This window comes from Danio rerio, chromosome 12 (assembly GCF_052040795.2).
Source record: "Danio rerio strain M-AB ecotype USA chromosome 12, GRCz13ab, whole genome shotgun sequence".
Classification (NCBI taxonomy): domain Eukaryota; kingdom Metazoa; phylum Chordata; class Actinopteri; order Cypriniformes; family Danionidae; genus Danio; species Danio rerio.
The window spans coordinates 38,459,851-38,472,991 of NC_141032.1; the positions used below are offsets into that span (position 1 = coordinate 38,459,851).

Consider the following 13,141-nt stretch of genomic DNA (forward strand, 5'->3'; position numbering starts at 1 on the left):
TTCAAACTCCACACAGAAACGCCAACTGAGCCGTGGTTTGAATCAGTGACACAGTGACCTTCTTGCTGTGAGGTGACTGCACCACTACCTACTGCGCCACTACCTCGCCATAAAATAATTTTAAACAACAAAACTATTAATTATAAGGAAAGTTTACAATTTTAAATTTCTACGTTAGATCCACTGTTGGACGTTGTTGATATGATATTGCAACATATCATAAAGTACCTTAAAAAATAAACTTTTTCCAATTTTGTTTTTTACAGCACTTCAAGTTAAGCCATTTTAAGGCAAGGCAAGCCAAACTTTATTTATAGAGCACAATTTAATACAACCGTAGTTGATCCAAAGTGCTTTACAATGAGATAAAATATTTAAGAAAATAAAATAAAATAAAACTTGTATTAAAAATGTAAGAAAAGGAAATAAATATGTATATATTTTATACTAAAATGCAGATAAGAAATACATGTATGAGTCACTCAAAGGCAAGGGAGTAAGTCTTTAAGTTAGATTTAAAAGTATCCAAGGATGTAGAAATCCTGATGTTCAACAGGAGACTGTTCCATAGCCTTGGGGCCGCAACACAGAAAGCTCGATCACCTTTTGATTTGCAACGAAACAGAGGGATCGACAAAAGAAACTGATCATGAGACCTTAATGGTCTACGAGCTGTATATGTCCTTATAAGTTCACTGACATAGGCCGGGGCAGAATTGTGCAAAGCTTTATATGTAAAAAGAAGGATTTTAAAATCAACTCTGAATTTTATAGGAAGCCAGTGCAATGAGGCGAGGACAGGGGAGATATGATCTCTTTACTTAGTTCCTGTTATCAATCTGGCGGCTGCATTTTGGACCAACTGTACCCGAGAGAGTGTTGACTGGGGAAGACCAATGTACAAGGAGTTGCAGTAGTCCAACCGAGATGAGATTAAAGCATGGGTTATAGTTTCTAGATCTTTTTTAGAAAGAAATGGTTTAACTTTTGAGACCAATCTAAGTTGGAAAAAGCCGCTCTTCACAACTGCATTTACATGCTTGTCAAACTGCAAAAGTGGATCAAAAATTACCCGAGATTCTTGGCATGACTGTGCAGATTACTACTTAGAAATCCTTGCTGAGTTTTAATTGAATCGTCGGGAGCAGCAGGACCTAATAGGAGCACTTCTGTTTTATTTTCATTTAGTTGCAGAGAGTTATTGGTCATCCAGGTCTTAATGTCGGTTAGGCATAGGAAAAGATGTTCTAATGATAAATCTTTTCCTAGTTTAATAGGAAAATATAGTTGGAGGTCAAGTAGTTTTAAGAAAAGATAATTAGTCAAATATATATATATATTTTTTTATAGATTTCTCATAATGTGTGAAGTAGAGGGTTAACTAATGAAACCTTATTGGAAAGTGGTATCCAAGTATACTGTAGTAGTCAATATTTAACGTGGATCAAAAAAGTTTTTAAAAAATTTTCAAAGACAAGAATGGGTGCTGATCAATTAGTTTACGATAACTTTAATGAAAGGTTTTGATCCACTTCAAATGTTGACCACTAGATCTTTTTCCACAGGTGGAAGCATACTATTTATAAAAATTATTTAAACATTACTATTCTTTATTTATTTCCCTCGCCATGACTCTTACAAGAATGTCAGATGCATAAAAAACAAGCAAATCTTTTTTTCCTCTTTTTTTCAAGCTTTATTTTGATCTCATCCTGTAGAGAGAAAACGTCACTTCAGTCACCGCTGTTGTCAACCCAAACATGCTCTTAAAAGCATGAATACTCAATCTAAAATCAATATATGCACAATATAGGCCAGACAGCACAGAAAAACATCAGAATTCACAAGGACACAATGCTAACAAACATCATGTTAATTTCTGCACACTTCCTTGATAATTATTCCTTCTTATTCAAACCACTTCTGTTTGGTTTTATCAACTAAAAGAATGGGGGAGATGACTGTACGAGAAATGGGCTTTTTACACTGCAGAAGATTTAATGAAATCCAACACAAACAATGGATGACGAATGAATGAATGAATGAATGAATGAATGAATGAATGACTATAAAGTGGTGAAGAAAGTGCATGCAACAAACAGAAAGTGGGAAAAAACTCTAAAGTAAAATAAAGTTGTCTAAAAAATCAGAGTCAAGAATGTTTAAATGCTGCTACTGTACATGATCAAATGAGAATGAATAATATAATACAATGAAATGTACAAATGGAAATATATGATTGTAAAACTAAAAAGGGATGATGTTGAAGAAAAATATGACGATGAGGATGAAAAAATAGCACATAATGATCACGAATGAAAGAAACACAAGACACGACAGCCCAATACTGACTCTATGAGTCACCTGAGAGACTTTCTGAAACCGAAAGTACAGCCAAAAATGATTTCTAATGATGCGACTGTGTGTGTCACTGCATAAAGAGGTTGCAAAAGCACAAAACAACACTTCTTGATGGCATTTCTGCAACTTAAAAACAAAATAAAAAGAAAACGCAAACTTTAACATCTGCATTGATTACCCAATTGAAAAAAGTTTAAGTTTAATTTAGTGTCGGCCAGCAGAGGGTGTTTCATCTCTACAGGACTTTGATCTTTTCTTAAACTCGGTGAAGATGGACAGACGAGGCACCGAGGCACGTGAAATGAGAAGCCAGGCATTTCACGGGCACATCTCATGTTTTTTTTAACTCACTTTGAGGCTGTCTTGCTTGCGTAAGTTTTGTTTTTTGGGAAGAAAAGAATAGAAAAGAAAAGAGCAGCATGCTTTTCTAGGCAAACAGAATGCGGCCTGATGGGATCGTATACATCTTTCTCTTCTACAGTTTGAGCAGAACCTGTTCTTGAACTGCAAGAAAGAAAAGAAACCTGTGGGATGGATAGTCAGGTAGATTTTTTTTTCTTCTTTGTAACCATTTTTCCATTTTTATACAATAAACGCTGCTGTTTTTGTGTTATAAAAGTCGAAATGATCCACTTGGAGCCGATGGAGGACGTGGCAGAAAGGGGTCTAAATTGCACAAACGATGACAGGCTCAGATGATGCCATACTGAGCCAATTCGTGAAGCTCCAGATGGTTGAAGGCCTCCCAGGGGCAGATGACGGTGATGTCTGGAGGTAGAAAACACAGCGATATGAGTTCATCTGTCATTCGAAGGGTAATGTAAGCTGATTGAAGGCTAGTTATTGTTTAATCATGCCATTGATGATTCTCAGTATAAGAGCTTTGACTGACACACAGGCACTAATCATGTAGACAAGGGCGACTTAGCATAGATGTGATTCATATTGGCAAAAACACGTGAGGTGAAATGCAGATTAGACTTACCAGTGCCTAAACCTTCCATGCCGGGGATGTCATCTCCGAACCTGTTCAAATGAAATGAATTAAATACACAATGAAATAAAATAATTATACAATGACATGAGAGATAATATAAAAAAAATAAGAATAAATAAATTAAATTAAATTAAATGCATTACAAATGAAAAGAAATATATATATATATATATATATATATATATATATATATTTTTTTTTTTTTTTTTTTTTTTTTATAAAATAAAATGAAAATTTAAAAAGAAAATTTTAAATAGTTATAAAACGAAATGTAAAATTTAATTAAAGACAGGGCTTAACCAGCAAGCGAGGTAAGCAGTCACTAAGGGCCGCGGGTAACTCTTTTATACTATATATTATATATTTTCTATCATATGTTGTAAAATCTGTTCATAACTGTTAAGATTTGAACGTTATTACTTCTTTTCAACACCGGGGCCCCCATGAATAATGGAATGTTCCGGTTTGAGTGCTTCTGCCAGCCAGTGTTGATAACTTAGCAACTTTTTAGACCGCCCCTAGTGCCAAATAAAAAAAAGCGACTAGTGAATGTTTTTAGGTGTTGCTGGAGATTTTTAGAGACTCTCATTGTGTCCGTGCTGTACCATTCCTAACGTTACTCTTCACAACGAGGTGCGGGTGATGCCGACTCAAGAGCACTCAAAGGCGACACAGTACCACACACCCGTCTCTCACACCTGCAGCATTGAGAGCAGATCATTCCTCTGCATGTCTTCGGCAAATGTTTTAGCACCGGGAGCGTGAGGTCTTTCCCTGGTACAGTCAAACCGATCTGCTTATTTTTTTCACAGAGATTTTAGTGACACCAGCCTGCCAGCAATAAGAGTAAAGGCAGGTAGAGTAGGCAGGAGTGAGAATTTTGAGAACATTTGAGGAAAAAAGTAGAAATACAACAAACAACGAAGCGCAGCTTCCTCTGCCATCCTGCTGTCTGGCTAAAACAGCTGTTAGATGATGAGCGCTGAAACGGCCACCGAATCACAAACAGCAATTACCCAATTTATATGTAAAATGCTTTTCAATAATTTTTATTATTATTAAAATTTAATCACAGAGATAGCTAATTAACTGTACATCAGGGTACCCAAACTAGGCCCCCATACCTTGAATTGCTTAGGGCCCCCAAATCCCTAATTCCGCCCCTGATTAAAGAGTATATACAGTTGAAGTCAGAATTATGAGCCCCCCTATATTTTTTTTTTAATATTTCCAGAATAATGTTCAACAGGGCAAGGAAATTTTAACAGTATGTCTGATAATATTTTTTTCTACTGGAGAAAGTCTTATTTGTTTTATTTTGGCTAGAATAAAAGCAGTTTTAAATTTTTTAAAGCAATTTTAAGGTCACAATTATTAGCCCCATTAAGCTATATATTTTTTCAACAGTCTGCAGAACAAACCCTAGTTAAACAATAACTTACCTAATTACCCTAACCTGCTTAGTTAACCTAATTAACCTAGTTAGGCCTTTAAATGTCACTTTAAGCTGTATAGAAGTGTCTTAAAAAATTGTAGGCAAATATTTTGCACTGTCATCATGGCAAAGATAAAATAAATCAGTTATTAGAAATGAGTTATTAAAACTATTATGTTTAGAAACGGGTTGAAAAAAATCTCTCTGTTAACCAAAAATTGTGGAATAAAATTAACGGAGCTAATAATTCACGGGGGCTAATAATTCTGACTTCAACTGTATATATTTTTAAAAAAATCATTTATATAAATATAAAATTAAATGACAATTTATTAAATTACTTATTAAATAGAAATAATTAGATGCATTATTTCCTTTCAATAATATTCTGAAAATACATTATACATATTTTTAGAACGTAATCTTGCAGAATAACAAGATATATCCTTCTCATTGCTTTATTATTATTTTAGTATACAAAAATGTGTGACAAAAACGTTTTACTCTATGTCTCTTACCCTTGGATACCCTTCTTTGGGGGCTTGCTCTTGAACTGGCGGGTTTGCCTTTGCTTGAATTTAGGGGGCCCTTTGCGTGGTGTTGCGGGACCACCGGTGACTCGGGTGGCCGATTTGATCTCTGGTTTGGGCGGCTCAAGATTCATGGCTGTTGGTCACTTCTCTTTGGATTTGCTCCCCGTGATGTAGAGCTGAGGTAAATATAGCAAAAAGACTGGACTGAGTTTATATACACACAAAGATGTATTGATTTTTCTATAAAATGTACTTTTTTAATTAATTCTGAAAAAAGAATTTATTGAAAAGACATTTTTGACACATAAATATACATTGATTTTTATTCAGAATAAAAATTCTTTAAAAAATCATTTACGTTTCAGTTTCTGTTAAACAGAAAAGAAGATATTTTGAAAAGTGTTGGAAACCAGTAACCACTAACTATCATACTGTATATATATATATATATATATATATATATATATATATATATATATATATATATATATATCCACATTTTTTATGTTACAGCCTTATTCCAAAATTAATTCTAAAATTAATTTATTTCATCAAAATTCTACACACAAAACCTTATAATGACAATGTGAAAAAAGAGTTTTTGAAATTTAAAAATAGCTGAAAAAGCACATGTACGTAAGTATTCACAGCCTTTGCAATGAAGCTCTAAATTGAGCTCGGGTCCATTCTGTTTCCACTGATCATTCTTGAGATGTTTCAGCAGCTTAATTGGAGGTAACCTGTGGTAAATTCAGTTGATTGGATATGATTTAAAAAGGCTACACCTGTCTATATCAGGTCCCAGGGTTGATAGTGCATGTCAAAGCACAAACCAAGCATGAAGACAAAGGAATTGTCTGTAGACCTCTGAGACAGGATTTTCTCAAGTCACAAGGCTGGGGAAGGTTACAGAAACATTTCTGCTGCTCTGAAAGTTCCAATAAACACAGTGGCCTCCATCACCTGTAAGTGGAAGATGTTTGGAACCACCAGGACTCTTCCCAGAGCTGGAAAGGCCATCTAAGCCGAGTGATCGGGGAGAAGGGCCTTAGTCAGGTGATCAATAACCCGATGGTCACTATGTCTGAGCTCCAGCATTCTTCTGTGGAGAGAGGCTAACCTTACAGAAGGACAACCATCTGTGCAGCAATCCACCAATCAGGCCTGTATGGTAGATTGGCCAGACAGAAGACACTTCCCACCTGGAATTTGCCAAAAGGCATCTGAAGGACTCTCAGACCATAAGAAACAAAATTCTCTGGTCTGAAGAGACTAAAATTGAACCTTTTGGAGTGAATGCAAGGCATTATGTTTAGAGAAAACCAGGCACCACTCATCACCAGGCTTATACCATCCCTACAGTGAAGCATGGTGGTGGCAGCATCATGCTGTGTGGATGTTTTTTCAGCAGCAGGAACTGGAAGACTAGTCAGGATAGAGGGAAAGATGAATGCAGCAATGTACAGAGACAACCTGAATGAAAACCTGCTTCAGAGTGCTCTTGACCTCAAACTGGGCCAACGGTTCATCTTCCAGCAGGACAATGATCCAAAGCACACTGCCAAAATATCAATGGAGTGGCTTCACAACAACTCGGTGAAAGTCCTTGAGTGGCCCAGCCAGAGCCCAGAGCTAAATCCTATTGAACATCTCTGGAGAGATCTGAAAATGGGGGTACACCGTCGCTTCCTATCCAACCTGATAGAGCTTGAGACTGCAAAGAGGAATGGGCAAAAATTCCCAAAGACAGGTGTGCCAAGCTTGTGGCATCATATTCAGAAAGACTTGAGGCTGTAATTTCTGCCAAAAGTGCATCAACAAAGTATTGAGCAAAGGCTGTGAAAACTTCTGTACATGTGATTTTTCAGGTTTTTTATTTTTAATAAATTTGCAACAATTTCAAAAACTTTTTTTTACATTGTCATTATGGGGTTTTGTGTGTAGAATTTTGAGGAAATAAAAGAATTTAATCCATTTTGGAATAAGGCTGTAACATAAAAAATGTGGAAAAAGTGAAAAGCTATGAATACTTTTTGGATGTATAGAAATATAAATATATTTTTATTATTAGTGCTTTTTTATGAGTTTTTTTCTGTTGAACACAAAAAGGAGAATGTTGGAAACTGGTATCCTTTGACATTCTGAGTAAAATAATAAATAAAATTGTTTATTGTGTATAATTATATAGTATATGTGATACACACACAAATCAGAAACAAAACAATTTTCTTACATAGATATTTAAATATATAATATGTATCATATATATATATATATATATATATATATATATATATATATATATATATATATATATATATATATATTGTATCGAAATATAAACATTTTGTCAAATATATGCATGTATGTATGCAATCATATTTACATAATAAATTTACGCAGTGCACATATTTAAAATATGTCAAAAAACTTTTATTTTGGATCTGATAAATCGCAATTAATTTTTTCTCAGCACAAATTTTTTTTTCTTCAACATTCTTCAAAATATCTTCTTTTGTGTTCAACAGAAAAAAGAAACTCATAAAAAATATAAAACTCATAAAAGTGGTAAAACTCATAAAAGTAAAATGGTGAAAAGTGGGGAGTAAATTTGGATGAACTTTCTAGAATTTGACAAGGTCAGACGGGCATCTACTGAACATCTATGGCCGCCACTTCACCAATAATCCTCTTACTGATGAGTAACACACAAATCCAAATACATATTGGGCTGTAATTGAATGTCCAGGATGGCCCGTGCTCAAAGAGTGTGTGATGGGTAGGGTGACCTATTTAGGGTAATCCAGAGCGTGGATTAATAGATGTCCCCCATCCCAATATTGGCAATCTGCACTTGGGTTAATCTTATTAGAGCAGGGATAACAGCAAACATGCTGAGTGAACAGAAACAATGAGAGTCAAAATATGACCTTCAGGTTTATTCCATTATTACTAAATAGAACTGATGCCGTAGGGTTACTGTGGCATAGACATCTGTTGTTTTGTCATTTTTATGCAAGTAAGATAATATTGAATTTTCATGCTTATGTAATAATAATAATAATAATAATAATAATGATAACAATATAATAATAGGGGTTTATAAATATATTTAGCAAAAATGCATGAATTATTTTTTTTAATTATAAATTATATTTACAAATCTTTTTAATTAATATGATTTAGATATAATTATTTTTAATAATAATAATTAAAAACATGAATAAATAATACCAACAATAATATTGTTAATAATAGTAATAATCAAAATATGGGTTTGTAAAAATATTTAGCAAAAAGTAATAAATTACTAAGAGTTTTTAATAATAATAATAATAATAATAATAATAATAATAATAATAATAATTTATTATTATTATTATTATTGTTGTTGTTGTTGTTGGGGTTTGTAGATATATTTAGCAAAAAGGATTAATTAATTTTTTTAAATTATAAATTATAATGACAAATCTGTTTAATTAATATGACTAGGATATAATTATTTTAATATATCCAATTATTGTTATTATTCTTAATAATAATAATAATAATAATAATAAGGATAACTGTTTGTAAAAATATTTAGCAAAATTAATAAATAATAACAGTTTTTAATAATAATAATAACAATCACAATAATAATAATGATGATAATAATAATAATAATAATAATAATAATAATAATAATAATAATAATAATAATAATAATAATAAATTGGTGGTTCATTCCAATTGGTGGTTCATTCAAGACGGAAAGTAAGTGAGTGAGTGAATAATAATAATTGTGTGTGTGTGAGTGTGTGCATGATAAAAATACATAAAAATGTATTTGCATTTAACAATAAAAAATGATAATCCTAACAACAATGCTAATGCTACTCCTGCCGATAATAATAATAATTAGCATATTGTTTATATACATATTGCAATAAATCACATTTAAAATCATTATAAATCTTAAAGATAAATATTTTTGGAAAATTATTTGAAATAATAATAACAACAACTTTAATGAGGGCATTTGTTTGTTACATATTAAAAATACACACAAAAAGTGAAAGATAATAACAATTAAATATGATTTGAAAAAACATTTCTAGATTATTTGATTTCATTATATATCTTTTCCCATTTTGTTGACAAATATTTTCACATAATATCTCAAACAACTTTGTATTTGTACATATTAATCTATGGTCTGGAATGAATAAATAATCACACAATACTTAATCAAACAATATTCAATAAGGCATGTTGTTTTCCTCATTAAATAAACAGCCATTAAATAAATGGAAAGGAGCTAATCATCATCATCATCATCATCATCATAAAAAGAAATCCCCAGTCTCATTATAATATCACAATCATTATTTCAGCATTTGCTCATTATTTCCTTCAAGAGTGTTATTTGAGCTGAAATGTTGTACTCACGGGTTTGTTGGTCGTCTGGGTGCAGTTGTGGACGTCACCGCCGGGCTTTCTTTAGGAGCGGAGCGATGCTTTCAGCTCTTTTATAGTCTCGGCTCCTTCAGAAGATTAGGAAAGGGACGCCTCTTGCCCCTGATCCTCCACTGTAGGGAAACACACACACAAGTCTGTGTATTTGTGTAATTCTCTGTTATTATTATTATTTTTAATAAAAACAAGAAAAAAACAAATAAATATTGCGTTTACAATAATTGAATACATGCATATTTGATTATAAATGCATCTGGCATTGACTGGTCTATGATAGCTCCACAAAATATGGAAAAGTGCAACAACAACAACAACAACAAAAAGACTATGTAATGTTCAATTAGGTGTTTTAAAAACATTTAATTACAAATCAAAACTTTATTTCATCTGTTTGTTTTAGATTTCTTCTTTTTATTCCAAATACATAACTACACTATGCAACGTATCGTCTATTAATATATACATTAATATAATATTGTTTAAAAATAGTTACTACATATAATCATTATAAAATATTATTTTAAAAAATTTGCTCTCACAATAGAATTGCAATACTGTATATTAGGGTTAGGCGAAACATCGCGATAGACAATGGCATAGTCGTCACTTTATAAAGCTCAATTTGAAATCTGTTTGAAATAAACATTTATGAATACATATCATCACTTATCCACACTCTAAAATAATGTTGTGTGTTGTTTGTTCAAACAACTTATTTAAAATGAGAGTAAATAACATAATTATTTCATTTTTTTGGGGGGGGGGGCAACTTAATTGTTTCATGTTCAATCCATGTAAATGTGCAAAAACTATTAAGTTAACTTAATTTCTTCATGTTTTCGCAACACAAATCGACTGTGTGGAAGTCAGCATTTAAAGTGCCCTCCTAATAAAAAATGTTAACAGAAACATTATTTAAAGCTGATTTGCTCGTTTGAGAACATTATTATAAATTGTAAACTATTTATCATCATTTGAAGCTTAATATTTACAAATACTGTAAATCTACTTGCCAGCCCACTTTCCAGAAGGTTTCCAGAACAGTCTTATAAGGATTCGCTGATTAAATAACACTGGATATCATTGCGGAAATATCCAGAAACTGAACATTACTGGTGTTTATTTCACAAATTTCTGTGATCATTAAACAACAGGCCACATCTGTGAGTGTTTGTCGCATTATCCAAACTCCAGACAAAACATCAGGCTCAACCTCTGCTTCACACAAACATGATTTGATTCAGGACTATCTTCAGAACAGCACAAAAACAATTACACATGAAGTCTTCAGATTAAAGGTTGGAAGTTTAATTAGTTGATTAGGTGGTCTAGATCTGCGGGCTGGATTAAGGCATCTGCTCATACTGGTAATGAAACTCTTTGTTATTGACAAGCTGCTGTCAGTTAAATATTATGACATCTGAGATTAGGATTAGTCGGTTAAAGGGGTCCTTTCCTTTATATTACTACACGAGAGAAATCTTATAATATAATATAATATAACATTAATATAATATAACATAACATAACATAATATAACATTACATAATATAATATAATATAATATAATATAATACAAGGGCGATGCAGTGGCGCAGTAGGTAGTGTTGTTGCCTCACAGCAAGAAGGGCACTGGTTCGAGTCTAGGCTTGGTCAATTGGTATTTCTGTGTGGAGTTTGCATGTTCTCCCTGTGTTCGTGTGGGTTTTCCCCACAGTCCAAAGACATGCGGTACAGGTGAATTGGGTAAGCTAAATTGTCTGTAGTGTATGTGTGTGAATGAGTGTGTGTGGATGTTCCCAGAGATGGGTTGCGGCTGGACCCGCTGCATAAAAACTTGCTGGATAAGTTGGCAGTTCATTCCGCTGTGGTGAACCTGAATTAATAAAGGGACTGAGCCGGGGAAAAAAAATGTAATAATAATTTAATTTTTAATCCTTAAGGCCAGACGTAGAAAGCAAAAACTGTTTTTTTTTTTTTTTTTTTTTTTTTACATGCATCTGTTAATTTTTTGCATTTCGTAATGTTTTAGCCTAGTGTGAAGAAAACGTTTAAAAGTGTAATATAATATAATAAATATAATATAATATTAGTATAACATAATAAAATATATAATACAATATAAAATTATAATATATAATTTAATATAGCATAATTACTATAATATAATATAGTATGATAAAATATAATATAAAATAGTATAATATAATACAATATAGAATAAAAATATAATATAGCGTAATTTAATATAATACAATATAGAATAATAAAATAATATAAAATAGTATAATATAATATAATAAAATACAATATAATATAGTATAATATAATAAAATATAATTTAATATAGTATAATATGGTATAATATAATATATTATATAATATGATAAAATATAATACAATATAATATGATATAGTATAATAAAATATAATCTAATACAGTATGATATAATATTTATACACAGTTCGTTCAAAATACTTATCTAAAAGTAAAAAAGTGGGCTAAAACACAATTCTTGAGTTTTTTTTGTGGGGACAGCTTAATTGTATTATGTTCAATCTACTTAAATTAGTAAAAGCTTAACTTAATTTCTTCAGGTTGTCCAAGCACAAATCGATTGTGTTGAACAGCTTTTTTTACAGTGTAAGAATCATCTAAAGATTCTATATGTATATCTTCTAAACCTAACAATCCCTCTTCTTCTTGTAACCATAAAACACTAATTATCTATTTGCCGTCTTATTTACATGTTTGATTTGTTGCTTTGATTACTTCTGTCGTTCTCATATAAGTAGCTTTAAAGAAATAGTTCACCCAAAACTTAAAATTCTGTAATTTTCTGTTGAACACAAAAGAGATACTATAAAATGTTGGAATCTGGTAATCATTGACTTTTATAGTATTTGTTTTTCACATTATGAAACCGGCAAAGCTACACAGTATATCGTTTCAGCATCCATATCGTAATATGCGCATCCGCAATAGTCAGATCGCAAAGATATGCAATGTTGAGTCTGAATTATAGTTGAGCGAGAGCTACCGAATTGTATTTATTCACTGTTTTTATACAGAATTTATATGATTTATTTATTTTTTTTGCTAAAAAAAAATCTTACTTAGAATTTTTGTCTTGTTTCTAGCCAAAATATCTACATTTCAAAGCAAAAACAAGATCATTTCACTTACCCTTCTGGCAGATCAATTACCCTTAAGGAAAACCTCATAATAATGATTTTTATTTCTTCTGAAAGTGAAAACAAAACACTTTTTAATTGCTGTAAGAATTTTTTTTTAATATTTGGTCTGGAAGAGAGACAAAACAAGGTAAAAAAAAAAAAAAGTATTTTTGGCATTGA

At 31.7% G+C, this 13,141-nt stretch overlaps 1 protein-coding gene and 1 long non-coding RNA gene across 2 annotated transcripts in view; one reads left to right on the plus strand and one right to left on the minus strand.

The window, feature by feature from the left end:
• Nucleotides 1-1,672: 1,672 nt before the first annotated feature.
• On the minus strand, nt 1,673-9,810 carry pde6gb (phosphodiesterase 6G, cGMP-specific, rod, gamma, paralog b). The gene is given in 4 exon segments (NM_001243082.2): nt 1,673-3,129; nt 3,347-3,387; nt 5,312-5,502; nt 9,758-9,810. Coding segments are annotated over 3 exon segments (264 nt in total). The 5' UTR covers nt 5,458-5,502; nt 9,758-9,810; the 3' UTR covers nt 1,673-3,052.
• The window catches only part of LOC147834529 (uncharacterized), a 37,259-nt gene continuing 27,098 nt past the window's right edge, over nt 2,981-13,141 (plus strand). The window contains exon 1 of the long non-coding RNA XR_015504395.1: nt 2,981-3,181. This is a non-coding gene — a long non-coding RNA (uncharacterized LOC147834529). The remainder of the gene's footprint in view (nt 3,182-13,141) is intronic.